Genomic DNA, 21,080 nt, shown 5'->3' with positions numbered 1-21,080 from the left:
GCAGGATGTTCTATCTTCCTGTGATATCGCCCATTGCCTTCCATAGGGCCGGCGGTAGGAGCGCCAGCACCCATTGAAAGCAACGGGAGAACTCTACGATCCTTTGTAACACTAGTGACAGCGGATTCCTTCATCCCCGTGGGGAATCCCTTCAGACGCGGCGGGGAGATGCCTTCAGACGTGACTGGGGTAATCCCTTCAACCGCGACTGGGGTGAAGGAATCCCTTACGGCTTCTGTCACAGAGGATCGCAGAATTCTCCCACTGCTTTCAATGGGGCTGACGCCGCTGTCATCCCATTGAAAGCAATGGGATGAAGGGATTCCCCAAAGGGATGCAAGACTGTTTTCAATGAAAACTCCTCACATCCAGGGGGCTTTCACATGGTTGGCGAGGGCAATATTGGGCTGTGATTTTCGACCCGATATCGCCCTAACCCGTGTGAAACTAGCCTAAGGCTTGCACTTCCTATGTCTGAGTTGTCTGGCTGTTTAGTGCATTGTGATGCATATGTATATTGTTAATTTGATCTTCAATCCTTGTGTACCGAACTCTGCTTATATCTGACTACAGTATGCCGAATTCTGACTACGACTGCCTCTTACATTGGATTTCAGACCCAAGAACTAACATCGTTACATAATGGTCAGGACCAATATGGATTCCAGCATCTACTTTGTCTCATGAGCATGCTTTCCAGATCTCTAAATTGCATAACCTAATATTCGACCTCCGTGGACAACTAACAAAAGTAATTGCCCATGAATGCACTGGTGTAACTATAGAGGGTGCAGGGGATACGGTTGCACCCGGGCCCAGGAGCCTCGGGGGGCCCAGAAGACCTCTCTTCTTCAAATAGGGAGCCAGTACTATGAATAAAGCGTTATAGTTGGGGGCCCTGTTACAGGTTTTGCATTGGGGCCCAGGAGCTTCAAGTTACGCCTCTGCATTAAGGGATTAAGAGAAGTTGGAGAGCCCCAAGATAAACTTTTGCACCCATGAGCCTTTAGCTACGCCCCTGCATGTATGTATCGGTAAAGCGCTGAGGGTTTCCGCAGTTTTGATGCCGGGCTTCTGATATTTCTTGGAACTCCTCCCCACTGAAATGGCATTTCCGTGAAGGTCATTCAGAATAGGTGAAAGATGAGCTCGCTAATATAGATCTTCTAATAGATGGTGAGAACTATATTGGGTTAGCCAACTCTATTAACCAAGACCACTGGGACAGGAAGAAAATAAGGCAATTCTATTACGATTCTGCAATCCTCCCTCAATTCATCAAACCTGCATACTCTCTCAAACAGATTGTGTTTCAGGACCAACACAGGTTAATGTAATTCAGGGATCAATTTCTGCTGCAGAGAAGTGTTGACGCATTGCTGAAAGATAATGCCATTATTGTAGAAAACACAGACATTATGTTTTTGACTGCACTACTAGACCTCAAGGTCAATTGCTGTGATGGAACACAAACTGAATTCTGCATTGTGATTCCCCGGGTGACACTGCCCCTACGGTCTATGACTGAACTTATATCTGACTATGGCTGATCTCCAATCCTTGTGTACCGAATACTGCATATATCTGACTACAACTTCTTCTCCCATTGAATTCCAGACCCCAAAACCAACATCCTTACATTAGACTACATTTACACACAGTAGATTTTCTGCAGGTGGAAATCCTCTTTGGCTTTTGGTAAGGATCTGTGACATGGATTTCCCCTTATTCGAAGAGACGGTAATCCACGCTGAAAATCTGTAGCATCAATTGACGTGCTATGGATTTAAAATTTGCACCACAGGTCAATTTATGCTGTGGATTTCCTCTGCAGCATGTGCATGGGACTTCCAAAATCTGATGCACAATGCCTATACCATAAATTCTGCAAATTTTCTTAATCATTTCCATGCCCTGTGAACATATCCCTTATAGTTTATCAAGCCTTATGAAGTTTTTTAGTGGTTAATTAGATCTCGGAAATCAGTGGACATCTGCAGTAGCATACATAGAAAAGTAGGGCCACCATAGCCAAAAATCAATGAAGATCCCCTATTATGGTGCTGAGTTTTTGGTGCCAACATGAAGTCTGGGGTTTGTTTGTTTCCCAATGCTCTTTTCATTTGTAAGGAGCTACTATAAAGGGTTAAAATGTTGCCATGGAGATGGACTGTGACCGGTACCAAAATCACCGTGTGCACCAAATTTCAGCACATTGGAACTGAGCAAGCCCAGTAGGAACTTTCTAGAGACTGAAGTCTTGGTTATAAAAGGGACTTTTTAGTGCCGAGTCACAGAAGGAGAGAGTCAGCTGGAGGCGATGCTTGAGACGGCTGACGGGATGCTGTCTGTGAGGGGAAGCTGCTAAGAAAGGACAGTGACCGGAGACGGCCTAGTTCCTGGAGCCAAGAGAGAGCCAGAGTTGTGTCTCCAGACCCGCAGGACACCTGTACAGTGACAATGATTTATTGAAATCATGCTGGAGAATTGCTCCTCCTCCTGAACTAGCCTGGGTCAGTTGAAATGAGTAGTCCAACGCAACATATTGTAAGTGAGGCTAGCCTCAATCTGAGAATAGGTGTGTTCACCGAGGAAAGGGCTAAAGACAGTGTGTTAGCAGGCCTGCTATAGGGAATAGAGCTCACATTGCACATAGTGCAAGTTTCTGATGCTCGAACCCGGATTATGGACTATGTTATTTCATAAAGCATTATACGTACAAGCCAAAGTAATTCTCAAATGAACTTAAGACACAGACACAACCGTACACAATGTGTTTTTTTTTTCAATATATTTTGTGTTTTATAGATTGGGAAACACAGATTGCAAGTATTTAGAAACCACATACAACCCCAAGCACTTTTGTCCTTTGCAGCAGCTTAAAAGTAGAGAAAGCATTTCATGATCACAGTAGATTTAAGACAATCAAATAGTAATCTAGTTTTCTGGAATCATGCAAAACGGTGATCTTACATTTGGCACAAAATAATCTATAGGCATGTTCCTTCTCCAGAAAAGGAAATGACACAGAGGGAGAGCAACATGTCATCTGCCCACCTACCTCTGTTATGTGGTAGAGACAGGATCTACAGACTATGATGTCCATCTTTCTTAATGCAGTGACATACAGTGTACAGGAGATAGCCTTGGGGCAATGTCTACCAGGTAGACAGATCTTGAGGATGGCCTTTAGCACTGCACAGTAAGACATATACACTTATAACCAACCATAGCACATGTAGCTTACACATGGATAGGTGTCACTGTGGCTTAGGCTGAAGAGACATCGGTTTTTTTCCTATAAAATGTGCAATATGAACTTTTTTAGTGATTATTGTTTTTTTTTGTAAAATCACCAAACACGTGTCATAGGTGTCCATATTAATAGTGATCTTTGTTACTCCATTCAGTGATCATCATTGTGATAGCTGTGTAAAAGTAACCAAAACTACCCTACTGATACCTCCAGTGAATTACCCCAACCCACTTAGAATAACTTTATTCTTGAGGTCCTGCAGTTGAAGAACGAACATCTAAGACATTTAACTCTCTTAATATTTTTTCCCATAACCAAATAGTAAAAAAGGGCGTAGGACCCGTTTTGTCTTCCCCTTCCCTTTTTGTCCTCCAGTGCTAGAGGCTGTTACTGTCTCCAAATGAGAAGCAGCTTGCTGCAGATGAAACCTCCCCCCCCTTTAAACAAAGTTAAGGGCCCCTTCAGCTTTGCGCAGCTGAAAATGTGGGGAAATTAAAAGAAATTACTGTTAGATTTCTGCAAAACTGTTTGTTTTAAGGCCTTGCAGAAATTGTACCATTTTTTTGTTTTCACATTAATTTCAAGGCCTTGTGTTCCTTTAAGAGAATATCAATTTTTGCATCGGTTCTGAAATGTAATTCGAGTTCCCATTCTTGGGGTATAAACAAATTTAGATGCTCCATGATCCAAATCTCACAATATGTTAATATGAGAAACTGCTGTGACTGGTGCCCAAAGACAATTCTAGGTCTGATCTAGGAGATATTGTACAATTTGATTTCGCTAGTAGAATTTGGTCCTAGGAGGTGGCTATTATTACACTCGTTACTTTTGTTCATTGGTCTGGTAATGGCAGAGGTGTAAACGCCCCCCGTTAGGATAGTTCAGAGGGTCGTGGTATGAAACGTCCAAGTTATTTCTTACGTTCTCACCAGGTGTTATCTCACAAGATGGTGGCAGCTTCTGCATCACTACTTCGAGGGTCCTTAATGCCAATAATAAGATCGTTACTCCTGCGTGAACCATGAACCAAAGAGAGGATGTGAGTTCTGTCCAGTTGATGTCCTTTGGATTCTAGGTCCTGAGTGTCATTTTCGGGGAAGTCACCTAATTAGGAAGGAAGTTTTTATGTGTATTTATTGCTGCGGAACAAAAGAAGGAACTTACTGTGTTGTTTAAACTTCACATTTACTGCGTTGTTTGCGCATCAGATTAATAGCTGGATATGGCATGATAAATCAATGGCTAACAGTCTGGAAATTTCACCCTTAAAACACTCTTATCAAAGCAGATGTCCCCAATAGACAGTTTCTCCTGTGACCTCAGAAGAGAAGGGTTTAGGGGTGTTGATTTCTGAAAGTTTGAAAGTGAGTCAGGAGTGCAGCCAGGGAAAGCAAGTAGGATGTTTTGTTGCATAGCTAGAGGTATAACCAGTAGAAAGAGAGAGATTGTGATCCCACTCAGTTCTGGAGACCTCACCTACAAAAAGACATTGATAAAATAGAAGGGGTCCAAAAACGAGCAACAAAAGTGGTGAAAGGTCTTAACTTAAGCACAAAACTTATTAGGAAAAACTCAAAGGACGATTCCCATCTCAGACTTTAACCCTTTCCAATCCACTGTCTGACCTCTGAAGACATTATGATTTAAAGGGGTTGTCCCGCGCCGAAACGGGTTTTTTTTTTTTTTCAACCCCCCCCCCCCCCCCGTTCGGCGCGAGACAGCCCCGATGCAGGGACTGAAAAAAAGAACAGCACATGGACCGCAGCTCTTCTGTGCGGTCCATTGCCGATTCCAGCCTCCTGATTGGCTGGAATCGGCACGTGACGGGGCGGAGCTACACGGAGCTACACGGAGCCCCATTGAGAAGATAAGAAGACCCGGACTGCGCAAGCGCGTCTAATTTGGCCATTCGACCATTTTAGACAGCGAAAATTAGACGGCAACCATGGAGACGAGGACGCCAGCAACGGAGCAGGTAAGTGAAAAACTTTTTATAACTTCTGTATGGCTCATAATTAATGCACAATGTACATTACAAAGTGCATTATTATGGCCATACAGAAGTGTATAGACCCACTTGCTGCCGCGGGACAAACCCTTTAAGGCTGTACAGCTCCGATGTTGGAAGACGTCCGTTGGGGTTCTCTTACTGTATATTGCCAGCATCTCTGCTGTCGGAGCTTATCCACCGTGTCACCTCATGCAGTACTGGCTTTAGCCAGCAGATAGCGTTGTTGTATAACGGCAGAAAAAGAGTAAGTCCCCCTAGGAAAACCAGGGTACAAATTGGATTGGAAAGGGTTAATGGCATAGTCACAGCATATAGCTTGACAGCTGCAGGTCCCATTTCCAGGACCCGAACCAATTTGAGTTTGGGCCCCAATCACCATTGGCCACTCTGAATGAGGTGCTAGGAGTGGTCAGAAGGAAGGAAATAGCTAAATGGAACACCCTCATAAAGAATTTTAGTGGGTGAAGGGAAAAGGGGGACAAGTCTGATATCCTAAGGGTATGTTCACATGGCAGATTCCGCACTGAACTTTTCCATGGCAGAAATCCTGCTGGTTTTTGCTGCGGATGTGCAGACAGATTTAGCCCTGTTAATGGGCAAAATCTGCGTGTGTAATTTACGATAGAATAGCAGTAGATTTCTGATGTGGTTTTATAGGCGGATTCCACACCGAAAATTCCACTGCAGAATCTGCTGTGTTAACCCCTTAGTGACCAGGCTTTTTTGCTTTTTTTCCATTTTTGTTTTTTCCTACTCCACTTTAAAAAAATCGTAGCTCCTTTATTTATCCATCGAAGTCGCTGTATGTGGGCTTGTTTTTTGCGGGACGAGTTGTATTTTTTCAATGGCACTATTTATTGTACCATATAATGTACTGAAAAACTTTTAAAAAATTCTTAGCGGAGAGAAATGGAAAAAAAAACGACATTCCACCATCTTTCGGTGCGTCCTGTTTCTACGGCGCACAAACTGCAACAAAAACGACCTGATATTTTTATTCTATGGGTCAGTACGATTACTACGATACCAAACTTATATAGTATTGTTTTTGCTGTAGTACTTGTATTTTTTTTTTAAGATATTAAATTTTTTTCAATTATTTTCTGCGGTCATTTTGTGCGCGCAATAACTTTTTTATTTTTCCGTCGACGTAGTTGAGCAAGGGCTCATTTTTTGTGGGATGTCCTGTAGTTTCCGATAGTATCAATTTGGAATACCTACGACTTTTTGATCACTTTTTATTGCGTTTTTTCTGGGAGACAGGGTAACTAAAAAAATGCATTTCTGGCGTTCTTTATTTTTTTTTTCAGACGACGTTCACCGTGCAGAAAAAATAACACACTACTTTGATAGATCGGACTTTTACGGACGCGGCGATATCAAATACATATTTTTATTTTATGATTTAGATTTTTTAATAATAGATATGGCAAAAGGGGGGTGATTTAAAAGGGTTCTGACACAAATAATGTTTTTATGCTTTAGCAGCCATTGTTCCCTGGTCTGCCTAATGGACCCAGGGAACCCATGGTTTAATGGCTGCTAAAGCATAAAAAGATAATACTTACCTGTTCTTCTGTTGTTGTTGACATCGGGGGGGTCATCTCCCGGCAGGCGCTGTTCCTCCTCTTCTGTCTGCACGAGCCGCGCCGCTCCGGGATCGCGCGCATGCGCAGGAGAGGTGCCCTCTGACAGGAGTCAGGACGGGCTGCGTCTCCACTGCGCATGCGCAACACTCCGGAGTTCAGCAGGACAGACGGGCCGCCCACAGCAAGCACTGCTTGTGACGTGCTTGCTGTGAGCGGTCCGTCCGTTCACCTCGGAAGTGCCTGACGGACGGACCAGAGCAGGAAGTGGTTTTTTGACCGCTCCTGCTCTGCTTTAAAGGCACAGAAGAAGATGCCGGCTGGAGGGGACATGCCTGGCGATCGGGCCAGGCCAGCCAAGGTGAGTACAATTTTTTTTTTTGATGTCAGAACCCCTTTAAACTTTTATAACTTTTTGTTTTTTTACAATTTAAAAAACTTTATTATCTTTTTTTTACTTTACTTTGAAGTCCCCCTGGGGGACTTTAACATGCGATGCTTTGATCGCTCTTGCAGTATGACGTAATGCTATAGCATTACGTCATACTGCTTTTTTACAGGCAGTCTATGAAGCCACCCTGTGTGGATGGCTTGATAGGCAGTCTACTAAGGCAGCCCTGGGGCCATTCATTAGGCCCCTGGCTGCCATGACACCTGCACGGATCCCCCCATCTCACCGCGGGGGGGCCGTGCGGGACCCCCAAACAGTGTTCGGGGGATTTAAATGCCGCTGTCAGAATTGACAGCGGTATTTAAAGGGTTAATAGCCGCGATCGGCCGAACGGCCGAGCGCGGCTATTGCCCGCGGGTGTCAGCTGTAATAAACAGCTGACGCCCGCGCTGTATGGAGGGAGATAGCGGCGCTACCTCCCTCCATACACGTCCTGCAGCTGCAGGACGTAAAAACACTATGGCCCGGTTGTTAAGGGGTTAACATACCCTCAGGGGGCATTCACACTGGTGAGAAAATCATGCTATCTTCTCGCGATATGAGAGTGAGTGAAAATGCATAATTATGAAACCACTGATTTTCAATGGTTTCACTCTCATTTGTGATGTCTTCACTCCTGCTACACTGCATGAAAAAAAAAATTTGCAAAATCTCCTTACTTTTTGCGATATTGCTCATTGTTTTCAATGGGGACGGCGGCAGTAGTGCTGGCCCCATTGAAAGCGAAGGAAGAACATCACGATCTCCTGCCACGGCGGGGATGGAGGGAACCCCCACAGTAATGCAAGGCTGTTTCCATGTGAAAACGCCTCGCATCCAGGGGTTTTCAGAAGGATTGTGAGGGCGATATTGGGCCGTGAATCACTGCTTTCAGTCTTCTGTGTTGCTATACAAGCTGACCCAGATATCAGCACCTTTATTATACCAGATCACACTGGATTATTGTCATCAGATGCCTGGATTGTTTCTATGAGACGACCCAGGCAAATCCAAGTGGATACCATATATGCAAAAAGCCAAAAGGAACAATACTGACTTCAGACTGATGATTCCAGACATATCACATGATAATTGTTGCAGATGTGGTTGAAATTTATATGTGGCTCCTATCTATTGTGAATGGCTCAACTAGGGTGAACTTTTTAACTTAACGGTGTTTTGCCTCCAGATAGATCATCAACAACAAATCGGTGGGGAACCGCCACTCGGGATCCCCGATGATCAGATGATCGTCCGGCCTGCTGTAAGTGCTATGAGACCAGATGTTTGCTCGGTGGTCAGGGCTGAAAGTGGAATAGCTGGCTTCACTCCAACTAAAGTCAATGGGAGAGAAGCCATCTATTATCTATTTCTGACCCTGACTAGCAGGGCCGCATGTTCACAGTGGTGGTCAGGGCTGGAAGTATAATATATGGCTTTGCTTCCATTGATTTCAAGGGGAGTGAAGTCGGGTGGTACATTTCAGGCCCCGACCACCGATGCGAAGGACAGTAGGTCAAACGATAAGCTGATCATCATGGATCCTGAGCAGTGGACACCCGCCGACCCGTTATTGATGACTTGTCCTGAAAAAAACGTCATCAATAGTAAAAAGTGGCAAAACCACTTTAATACAATGAAGAGTATCTGTCATGGTCTGTATCCATTCCATTCAAGTAAGGCTGAGCTACTAGACCTGACATTGCCATTTTGCCGTTCTTGGCCATGGGCTATGTTTTTGGAGAAAAAACAACATTTTCCTAATTTAGAACAACCTTGTCATGGCTGGGTTCACAGTTTCAGGTGCAAATCCCTGACACCCAATAGCCACATCTACTCCAAGCTACTAAAAGGCTGTAAAAATAAAAACAGTTTTACCATGGTTTTATCGAAATAAAAATTAACATAAGATACTCACTGTCAATCTGCAGAAGATTGGTCTCAAGATCAGGATGTAGTCGTCCCTGGGATATACTGTCGCTTAAATTTTTATTAAATGATAAGACATTTAATAACACCTGGATATAGAGGGATGGAGGAGAGGTTAGTGTGATAAAAAGGAAGAAGACAGCTGGGAAAAGAGAAGAGTAAATCACAATAGGGTCTCTGTGGTTGCTGGTATGGGTCATCTCAACCCACCATCGAAGGACAGGTAGACCAGAAGGTAGTTCTACTAAATAATACAGAATGAACAGTGAAACTGTGTGGTGCCTGCTACATGCTTACTGAATACATGTGTTACACTCCATACTATGCTGGCTACCCAAAGTATTAAAATCTAGAAGGAAAGTAGACCCTAAGCAAAATCATACCTGGGTAATGCCAGACAATGCTTGTTCCCCGTTGGATCCACCAAGGGATAGGTATGTTCCACAGAGACCATGAGCCGGCCTCACCACTGTAGGGAGCAGGAAGGAGAGAGGCCTTTTTCCCGGTTCAACAATGTTCTGCTGCAAACAAAAGAACAGTATGTAACTTGTTAAGGACCATCATAAAAATACAGAGGGTGGTATATGGAGAGGGCTCAGTATCTGATCCCGCTCAATGTGCTAGCTGTCTCTGACAACTGACACCCATTTGCAATTGCAGCAATAGGAGCCCCATGGGCTCCCCCTGCAACACAATTGGTGCAACAGAGTGCCGATAGGCTCTAGACTGCCATGTAAACCTAAGGAAGGCTCCCAAGGCTGCTATGTTTTGCAGTGCGGCAGAGCTTAATAGACTGTTGTTAGAAATACAATATATGGTGCAATACTGAAGTATTGCAGTATATTCTAGAAACTGTCAAACAATCTCAAGTTCAAGTCCCCTATAGGGACTAAAAAAAAAGGGGATACAAATAAGTGGAATCAAATTTTTAGAAAATATTACAGAAATTAAAAAATATGAAAATTTCAAACCTCCTTTCCCACTTCTCATGTAAAAAAAAACATTTATAATATCATAATTTCTGCAAAAGTCTAAACTATTAAAATATATATTTGTCATACATGGTGAACATTGTAAGAAAACAAATACATAATGCCAGAATTGCTGTTTTTATGGGCACCCCATCTCCTAAAAATTGAATAAAAAGTGATCAAAAACCCATAGATACCCCAAAATGGTATTAATAAAAACTGCAAGTCGCTCCACAAAAAAACAAGTCTTCACACAGCCCCATCAACAGAAAAAAATAAAAGTTATACGTCTCAGAATATGGCGACATAAAATGTGTATATATTTGATATTGCCCCACTTGTACCTCCCCCCAAACAATAAAGGTAATATGTCCTTTTTGTTGCAGCATAAACATTCTAACATTTTTTTTACATTTTTCAATACATTATATGGTACGTTAAATATAACTATTAAAAAATTCAACTTGGACCACAAAAACAAGCCCTCATGCAGCTGTGTTGACAAAAATAAATAAAAGAGGTATAACTCCCGAAAATTGTGGATGAAAAATGAAAAAGGAAAATTTGATAAATTTCTGGTTTTTAATGGGTTAAAAAAAGAGTAGAGGAAACCAAAGTGAACATTAATTCATAATAGCTAATGCTGTAATGCATATTTACAAAAGGCACTTTAAGGTTAGGTAAAGGTAAAGTCCGCTGGTGCAAGCACCAAGTCATGACTGTCTCCTAGGGCGACATCAAATCGTGACGTTTTCTTGGCAGACTGTTTTGTTAAGGGGTGGTTTGCCATCGCCTTCCCCAGTCATCTTTTACCCCCCCAGCAAGCTGGGTGCTAATTTTACCGACCTCTTAACCCCTTAGTAACGGAGCTTTTTTGCTTTTTTCAATTTTTGTTTTTTCCTACTCCCTTTTAAAAAATCGTAGCTCCTTTATTTATCCATCGACGTCGCTGTATGAGGGCTTGTTTTTTGCGGGATGAGTTGTATTTTTCAATGGCTCTATTTATTGTACCATATAATGTACTGAAAAACTTTTAAAAAATTCTAAGCGGAGAGAAATGGAAAAAAAAACGACATTCCACCATCTTTCGGTGCGTCCTGTTTCTACGGCGCACAAACTGCAACAAAAACGACCTTACATTTTTATTCTATGGTTCAGTACGATTACTATGATACCAAACTTATATAGTATTGTTTTTGCTGTAGTACTTGTATTTTTTTTTAAAGATATTTAATTTTTTTCAATTATTTTCTGCGGTCATTTTGTGCGCGCAATAACTTTTTTATTTTTCCGTCGACGTAGTTGAGCAAGGGCTCATTTTTTGCAAGATGTCCTGTAGTTTCCGATAGTACCATTTTGGAATACATACGACTTTTTGATCGCTTTTTATTGCGTTTTTTCTGGGAGACAGGGTAACTAAAAAAGTGTATTTCTGGCGTTCTTTATTTTTTTTTTCGGACGACGTTCACCGTGCAGAAAAAATAACGCACTACTTTGATAGATCAAACTTTTACGGACGCGGCCATATCAAATATATATTTTTATTTTATTATTTAAATTTTTTAATAATAGATATGGCAAAAGGGGGGTGATTTAAACTTTTATTACTTTTTTTTTTTTACAATTTAAAAAACTTTATTGATCTTTTTTCTTACTTTACTTTGAAGTCCCCCTGGGGGACTTTAACATGCGATGCTTTGATCGCTCCTGCAATATGACGTAATGCTATAGCATTACGTCATACTGCTTTTTTACAGGCAGCCTATGAAGCCACCCCACGGGGATGGCTTCATAGGCAGTCTGTTAAGGCAGCCCTGGGGCCATTCATTAGGCCCCCGGCTGCCATGACACCTGCACGGCTCCCCCGATCTCACCACGGGGGGGCCGTACGGGACCCCCGAACAGCGTTCGGGGCATTTAAAGGGTTAAAAGCCGCGATCGGCCGAACGGCCGAGCGCGGCTATTGCCCGTGGGTGTCAGCTGTAATAAACAGCTGACGCCCGCACTGTATGGAGGGAGATAGCGGCGCTACCTCCCTCCATACACGTCCTGCAACAGCAGGACGTAGTTTTACCATAGCGCCGTCACTAAGGGGTTAAAACTGAGTCAACCTGAGTTCCCATCTATCCGTAGACATTTACAATTTGATCTATCATGTCCAGGCGAGTGTAACCATTTCTTCCCTGTTGAATGACATTTCTGTCACATGATGGATCAAACTGTAGATGCTAATAGATAAATGCGAATAGATCCTTATGTGCATTAGCTGAGGGGTTTTTCATAAGCACAGAAAAAGTGCTAAATGCACAACCTCGTGGGCACCACCGTTGAAACGCCTCGCCTCCCCCCCCCCCCCCCCCCCACCACCACTCCTCACTGATCATTAGAACGAAGCTCCCAAGTACCCCATTCCTCCTTATGGCAGTATGATGATGGTGAGGAGGAGTTCCAATAAAGCGTCAGTGAAGCATGCGCACATTGGATCCAATCAAAATCTATGGGACTTGTGGTAACCATGGAACGTTACCAATGACGCAGAAGAGGGCAGAGGCAAAAAATTAGCAATGTCTATTACCAACGCTGAGCCTTTTATGTGCTTGTAATATTTGATACTATTGGGCTTTGTAACTAGAGATGAGCGAGCGTACTCGAAAAAGCACTACTCGCTCGAGTAATTTGCTTTATCCGAGTATCGCTGTGCTCGTCCCTGAAGATTCGGGTGCCGCTGCGGCTGACAGGTGAGTCGCAGCGGGGAGCAGGGGAGAGCGGGCGGGAGAGAAAAATCTCCCCTCCGTTCCTCCCCGCTCTCCCCTGCAGCTCCCCGCTCCGTGCCGGCACCCGAATCTTCAGGGACGAGCACAGCGATACTCGGATAAAGCAAATTACTCGAGCGAGTAGTGCTTTTCCGAGTACGCTCGCTCATCTCTATTTGTAACCCCTTTAAAACTCTATATACCAAGTACTTACTGGATTTGGAGAGGAGAGGTTGGTGCTTTTATTGCTCCAGGAGAAATCCAGGATCTGGCTGTTGAGCAGGATCCCTGAAGGAGTCATAATCATACTGCCGAAGGGGCGATTTAGGGAGCTAAAAAGGGTAAAGAATATTAAAGAAGCGGCCGGACATACGCATCATTGCCTATTGTCAGTGTAATCTAATGACACCAAGTACATGGCAGGATAACGCTAAGATAGGCTTCTGAAAGGATCTTTGCAAATGACATGATACTTGAATGTAGATGAGTCCCCGCAATGTCCCGTCACTCACCTGACAATAGCCACGATGAAGTCATCTGGACCAACCACTATGGCTTGGCTTGCAGCTGAACCCGCATGAAGAGAATGGAAGGGCACGTATTCTCTAGGATACGCGGCATGGGACTCGTTAATCTTCTTCCGGAAAAAACTTGCTTCCGCCTTACTGACAAAATAGATCTCAAGTTATTAGGGTTTCTTAAGCTTTATGTAACACCACATATAGTAAGGCTGGAAGCACACATGCGGCTCTCCATTCAGCCTGAAGGGCAGTTTTTGCTGCATTTTATTGAGCCTGATTTGGATCCAGCTGGAAGGAGACGTATCGGGGCTTATTCACACAGATGATTTTAACTTCCAAGTTCTGTCTAAGTTTGAAAGTGACATAACTCGGACCATTAAAGTCACTAGGACTTATTTTACTATTCAAAATGCAACAGTTTTCTGGAGCAGATTATTCCAGAAAACGGTCTCCAATGCTTTGTGCCACATTTACTATGTGGTTTTAGACACTTTCGGACAGTTTTTCCAAGAAAGGGATGAGGCTTAAATTGCACCAAAAATTGTGGAAAATTGCCACGTATTGCACCAAAACTTTGCTGTAATTTTTGGCGTAAACTAAGTCAACTAATAGGTGCTCTAAACTTTGAATAGATATTCTTACAATTTTACAGATTTATCATTCAGCAAAGCCACTATGATAAATATGGCGCATTTTAAGACAGTCTAAATTACACTGTGTAAGTTTTATGTGTGCATTCGCATTTGCGTTTTTTTATGGACTGATGGTCCGATTAAAATATCGCAGCACATCCTATTCTAGTGCAATCCTCGGACCAGAATCGCCTATTCAAGTCAATAGGTAGATGAAAAAAAACTAAATGTAATCACGTGGCATGTGAGTGCGTTCCGTTTTTATATACGCAGCCACTGACTTCAGTGGGAGTTTTAAATGACATAAACTGGGCCGCCTGGCACTTGGATGACACTCGTGCGTTAAAAACAGAAAAACGGAATAAAAACTGGTGTAAAATGAGCAAACACTCACAGTGAAATTGGTCAGTTTTCCACTGACCAAAGTTGCACTTGCACATGTGAAAAAGTCCTTCCTTTAAATTTCCCATTATTTTTAATCCAATCTTGGCGTTGCTCAGAAATCAGCTTAACCCCTTCAGTGACAGGTTTAGGTAGTCTTCAGCACATTTCAACACTGATTTTTAGGAGATTTTCCGGGCGTGCCACTAAAGCGTTTAAAGGTGCTGTCCCTGATTAGCTAAAGCCCTCCTTGGGGTCTCAAGAGAATTTTTCCTGTTCTTGCTTTCGGCTTTATCTATTTGTAGGATGTAGTTACATAAATTTACCACTAGTTGTAGCTGCTGTATAACAGTACTAGGGTATCGATGCAAGCATATATCTCACTGAGGGCGCTTTCACACGGGTTTCCCATGCAAGTTTTGTGTCTGCTACAACCGTTTCCTCCCCTCCTCGTACTGATGGTTCTGCTTTACATCACCGTCTTGATCACCTCACTTTTCCTATGTCTTTTTGCGTATAAACATGTGACTCCTCAGATATTTTGTTATATCATCTCTGATGAAGACACCCAAGCATTTTTCCATTAGCAATTAAAAGCTATCAACAACTGAGAAATCCGATTTCTGTCGCACATTGGTGAGTAGAATTGCACACAGATTAGCGCCCTTCTAATTCAATGGGGCCAGCCTGTGAATTCTCTATGTGGAATCCGCTGCAATAACGGACATCCTGTAGACTTTAAAGTCCCGCGAACCACCAAGAATCTGATTGTTATAATTAAGTGTAAAAGGGCCTTTAGTCTACTCCTATGTAATTGGTGCCCTTCTCCTACTTTGCCCTGAATGTGCCACACTTCACATAAACAAAGAATGGTATTCGATGGCTATAGTCACCTCAGAATCTCCATCACATATCCAGCCACTGTGTGGTCAAAGGAGGGGTCTCCTAACTTGCTGGCACAGCCAAGGGCTATCTTGAGTGTCTGAAATGAAACAAAAGAGAAGACATAAGTGAAGGTCCCTTTATACGGAGTGACTATTGTTCAGATAGTCGCTCAGAAAAGTTGTTGAAGCGTTGGTCGTTAGTTTGTTTTTACACAGTGTCATAATTGTTCATTGGTTGTTTGCTGAGATCGTTCATAGATTGATCTCCATGCAAATTCGTTTGCAAGTCATTCATATACGAGCAACTGTGACTTTATACCCGAGGACTTTTGATCAACCAGCGACTATTTTTTAGTAAGCTTAAACAAAACAACTGGCAATTATCGCTGGTCACCCTGACGTTGGCCATATTTACACTGAATGACTATTGTTAACAATTGCTCTTTCCAGTGATTATTATTCGTCTCTTAACCCCTTCAGTGGCAGGTTTATTATTACCATGTCAGCGCAGCAAGCCCCGGAGATTTTTCTGAGGCAATTCGTAGTGGCAAACGTATACAGTGGCCCAATAACTGTGTGTTCTGGCCAGCATTTCAGCACTAGAGCTGTCCACGGAAATCTTCCGGGGGTTTAACTGCATGGTCAGTGCAGCAAGCCCCAGAGATTTTCTGGGTGTGCCACTAAAGGGGTTAAGTGAAGACAGTAGATTCATGTAGTCAAATTGACTTAAGTTGGGGTCCTATTACACCCCGCAGATGATGCACTGTAAGCACATACGACTAATTGTAACCATAACCACTAATTGTTGGGCAATAACTGAACTTGCTATTAAATCAGGTGCTGCCTAGCAATAAGCGGTAATCCACATGTTGTGACAGCGCATCATCCACAGTGCGTACTGACATCCTCAAAAGGGGTGTTCGGCTGCAGACTTGTTCTTTTAAATTTTTGCTAAGGTGTTAAGACAGTGAAAGTACCCATACTTACCCGTTATTCCCATGCCAGGGTTCATGCAGGTTTTTAAAAACAAATTTCATGACATTTCCATGACAAAATCTTGATTTTCAATGACATTCGCGGAACTCGAAATGCACGCAATCAAAGGTTTATTGTTTGTTTTCTTTAGCTTTTAGGGGTATGAAACAGTGACTCCAGCATGAAAGTGTATATACCATGTATTAAGTAGACGGTATATACACTTTGAAACCGAGTTTTACAAGGGATACTTTAAAAAATCTATACCGTTTAAGTGAACTCTAGTTCTGCCAATAGTTAACCTAAACATTACCGGATCTAGGCCACCACTACAACAGAATTACATTAAGGAAGTTTCCCAAAAGTTTTTTTTTTTTAACAGACTTTACACTCAGATAGAAAACAACTTAGAATCAAAGAAGCTGGTTTGTTAAAATATTCCGTCGATCCCCCAACCATCCTCCCATCTTTAGTGTATGAATTGCAGTCAATTAACTTAAATACAAGAAAAAGTCATCTCTCAGTGATACGGGTGAAAAAAGCACTGATTCGACTCAGAAAAAAATTCCATGACAAAAAAAACAAAAATCCATGACAAAATCAGGAAATTCCATGACTTTCATCAAATTCCAAGTTTTCCATGCCACGTATGAACCCTGCATGCTGATCCAGTGTGCAGCCCCCGTGGTTCTCCCGGTCTTTGTTTCTCAATCGTTACCACCTTAGTGCTGCAGCCAATCAGAGGCCGCAGTGGTCACATTCCATCCTCCTGGCATCATGGCTCCCAGCATCTGAGTTGTGTTGCCATAAGAACAGCACATGACCACTGCAGCCTGCGAATGGCTACAGGAGTCAGGTGGTAGCCATTTGTAAACCAAGACTTGGGTGGACCACAAGAGCTGCATGCTCGATAGCTACAGGATCAAACAGGTAAGTGCAGCTGTTTTTATTATTTTTACGCATTTGCAGAAATTTTTAATAATCCTTTACACCCGGACAACCCCTTTAATCTCATCTGTTGATTCAATCTGCGATTTTATGCAGGAGTGATAGTCGTTCAGTAAATGGAGTCAGAGCGCACTGCAGATCTCTTCCGGCCACCCACCTCCATTCACTACAAACAGGCAGTCGCTCAGAGATAAAGGACTGCCTGTTTATGCTGAACGAGCACTTTCTCATTAGTTGTTTTGTTTCAGTGAGCTGAAAAGAAATGACTAGCGACTACTGAGCAACTTCTCACTCAGTACCCTGGCAGGTGCTGTAGTTACTGCTGTGTTTAAAGGGCCACAAGGGGGCTCTATTACTTTAAAGGGGCTGTCTGAGTTAAATTTTTTTTTTTTAAATGCTCCCTATGTATAAAAATAATAATCATTTACTCGCTTCTTCTGGCTCTATTGCAGCTCCAGTGCCACATCTTCAGGTCTCCACAATGATGCTGCAGCAGCCTGTTAATGGGATGTTACAGGCTGCTGCAGCCAATCACATACCTCTGCATTCGAGCTCACTTCTGTGATTAGCTGCAGCAGCCTGTGACATCCTATAAACAGGATGACTGCAGACTGTCAACAAAGACTCAGTGCTGAGAACAGAACCAGCAGAGGTGAGTATATAATTGTTATACATATGGAGCATGACATAAAACAACCTCAGACAGCACCTGTAAGGGGCACAAAGGGACCATTTTACTGTGTGAGCATTTTTTAAAATAATTATATCTTAACTGACTTGAATAGCGCCGGATACCTGGGTATACATGTGGACATTGATGAAGTTGGTGATTTGAATCCACATAGGTGTATTTGGGCGCGCAATACACAGAGAGTAGAACCCATGGATTTCATGTTCTAGTTTTCTGCGCATTTGTGCACCAAAGGTCCATATAGAACTCAATGGGGGGCACGCAATACGCAAAAATAACTCCTTAGACATTTCAATCGCTGTATTCTCATCCTTTTTACGGACAAGAATAGGATATGTGTGTTCTCCAATGTGTGTTGGTCAGTGCAGAGATAACAGAACGGTTTTATGTGCAACAGGAACAGTACAAATGCGTTGTCCGGTTAATCAGACTCTCTGAACCCAATAATCTGGGATAGCAGTGTCCTTAGATCCGTTAGCATGGGAAACTCTGACTTTAACTCATGCCCGCTGAAATGGGAACACAGTAGTCGGAGGGAAGGGAATGGAGGAATCACTTCCCTTCTTGTTTCCCCTTGGTTCTAATCAATGGAGGGCACTGGAGGGGAGTGACTTGTTATTTGTATAGTGCAGACTTATTCCGTAGCAATTTGGGTACTCATTTTATCGACCCCAGAAGGATGGAAGGCTGAGTCAACCTTGAACCATGTGGGGATTGAACCTGCAACCTTCAGGTCGTGAGTGAGAGCTGCCTTAACACTCTGCGCTACACGAGGCCCCATGTTCTTAGGGTGTCTGTTACTGTGTAGCACAATTCAGGAGAGACTCCCTTCATCTCCATCTAGAGCTTAGCTGCTCAAACTTACTATCTACTTTCAGTTTCCTTTCCGCTCAAACCCCGTTCCTCCATCCCGCCCCTTTTTAGAGGTACAGTACCACAAAATCAAGCAACATCACTATAGCAAAGAAATACAGCAACTCTCCCCTTATGTAAGCAGCAAACTCACCTCTGCTATCCAATGCAGGGCGCTAGAGCGAGATGTGTGCTTGGTCAGATTTGCCCCTTCCAGAATATTGAGGGCACTTATAAGTGCAGGACCTGCATGAGGAGCAGGAGGAGCAAACACAAGATGACCTATAAAGAAGACAGCTTTGGTAATGACTATAGTAGGTAATGTTCCTGTGTACATTTTAGAAGTAATTAAAGGGATTACCCAATAAAGAGCATTTCTCAGTCCTCCACTGGTAATAAATATATGACTGCTGGGGTTCCGACTGATGTGACAGAACGGGGGTCCCCATTTATCTGTGTAAGGTCTCACGAACATAGGCGGATTTAAATTGTGGAACCGGCAATCGGAAAATAAATCGCAGCATGCTCCATTTTGGTGCGGATTCTGCGTGGACGGGCTCCATTGATCTCTATGGAAGCGTCGATCAATGCGAATGCATTGCGGATTTGTAGGTGGATACTTCTCAGGTTGCTTGGAGACCAAGCAGGGAGGTGGGGTAAAGCACCATTGGGCTTGTGATTTTTTTCAGCACAGATGATCTGCTGTGCATCTGCATAAATCCGCGCGGAAAAAACATTAAATCTGCGATCGCCCGCAAGTATTTTAAATTACTTTCCACAATGAATTGCAGGTCTTCTGTGGCAGAATCTGCCTCTGCCATATGCATGAGGCCTAAGTAGCAACATGTATACTGTCGCTGAATTTGCTGTCAATGGGACTAACGGAGATGGCTCAGCACAGGGTTCACAGGACCCATGATCGGTGGGGGCTCCAATGGTTACATTATGGGGATAGGTGATTATCCTTAGTTATAGGCAATTGCCTTTAATAGTAATGTTAGTTACAGCAGAATCTGGTGATGCTTCGCTTAGCTTTGATTCCTGTGAGATTTACATGTCTGAAGTAGGTAGGTAAGTTTCTCATGTACATACCTTGATATACAGTTTCTACAGGCTTTTCAACAGATGCATTATAGTTAATAAAGTCTTCTTCTGATATGATGCCACCTTGTGCATTAACCTGAATAAGAAACAAAAACAATTCTAAGAAAGCTAAAGGAGTTTTCTGGGACTGAATCAATGGATTGGTCAACAATACCAGATCGACAGGGTCTGACACCTAGCACCACTGCCAGTCAACTGCTTACTAGATCTTCTGTACTAGTGTATGGAGTCACTGTTTTGCCAGAAACACATACAGCTGCATTTGAAATTATTCAACCTCCATTGCAAATTAGGTTTATTTGTCAAATTTACAAACTTTGAGCTGTTTGCAAAAAAAAAACAAAAAAAAACGAGCAAGAACAATTCAAACAGCTCAACACGACTAATATAACAAGTGGTTGCTGCAAATTCTTCACAAAATGCCACTTTTATTGACTTTTGCAGTTTCAATATTATTCAACCCCTGAATAGAATCACTAATAGGAGCACACATTAGAAAATCAGGTGTTGCCTCAAGCACACCTGATGCAACTAATCACGGACATCAGGTGTGCTTGAGATAAAACATATGTCAGGAGACCTCCTGCACTCCAGTCCGTAGCTCACACTGCTGAGCTATCCAGCCTGTGGACAGTTACCTTGCATGACTCCCAGCCTTGTTCCATGAATCAAGTTATCTAGTTTCTACCTCTGGTCCTAACCCGGCCTCTGTTTCTGATTGGGTTCATTATAAAAGCCTGACCCTGCCACTGCACTAGGGCATGATTATTCTGCTCCTCAGCATTGACTAACCAAGCTCCACTCCTGCCTGCTCCTCTGCTATTACGACAAGACATCCAGATATTGACTTCTGGCTTCCCATCTGACCATATTACCCGCTTCCTCCCTTGTACTGCGAATCGAGACTTCCCATTGCTGACTCCTGGCTCTTCCCTGACTACTCTCCAGACCTGCGGCTGCTACACCTGAGGCTCCACCCTAGTGCCTGAAACCGCTACAACATATCAAATGCCTGGACTGGCTAGAGCTTTGTTGACTGACATTTGATTGCATTTTAGGGCTTATTCATAGGAACAAAAATATGCATCATATTACATAGTGAAAAAAAAAAGATTGGTTTCAATGGGTTCATTCACAATTGCGTATTTTCGGT

The 21,080-nt window shown here is 43.0% G+C and overlaps 1 protein-coding gene across 2 annotated transcripts in view; it reads right to left on the bottom strand.

Annotated features, from left to right (window-relative positions):
• Window positions 1-2,805: 2,805 nt before the first annotated feature.
• Window positions 2,806-21,080, bottom strand: part of GGT7 (gamma-glutamyltransferase 7) — a 37,101-nt gene continuing 18,826 nt past the window's right edge. Inside the window, exons 8-15 of one of the 2 annotated variants that reach the window (XM_066586140.1) lie at window positions 19,916-20,003; window positions 18,978-19,105; window positions 15,367-15,455; window positions 13,452-13,604; window positions 13,154-13,271; window positions 9,599-9,736; window positions 9,205-9,304; window positions 2,806-4,363 (exon numbers count right to left, since the gene is read on the bottom strand). In XM_066586140.1, the coding sequence (XP_066442237.1) occupies window positions 4,200-4,363; window positions 9,205-9,304; window positions 9,599-9,736; window positions 13,154-13,271; window positions 13,452-13,604; window positions 15,367-15,455; window positions 18,978-19,105; window positions 19,916-20,003 (978 nt within the window). In that variant the 3' untranslated portion in view covers window positions 2,806-4,199. The remainder of the gene's footprint in view (window positions 4,364-9,204; window positions 9,305-9,598; window positions 9,737-13,153; window positions 13,272-13,451; window positions 13,605-15,366; window positions 15,456-18,977; window positions 19,106-19,915; window positions 20,004-21,080) is intronic. The other variant, XM_066586141.1, reaches the window with a different exon arrangement.

This window comes from Eleutherodactylus coqui, chromosome 13 (genome assembly GCF_035609145.1).
Source record: "Eleutherodactylus coqui strain aEleCoq1 chromosome 13, aEleCoq1.hap1, whole genome shotgun sequence".
Lineage (NCBI taxonomy): Eukaryota > Metazoa > Chordata > Amphibia > Anura > Eleutherodactylidae > Eleutherodactylus > Eleutherodactylus coqui.
This window is presented reverse-complemented; position numbering and strand designations above follow the sequence as displayed.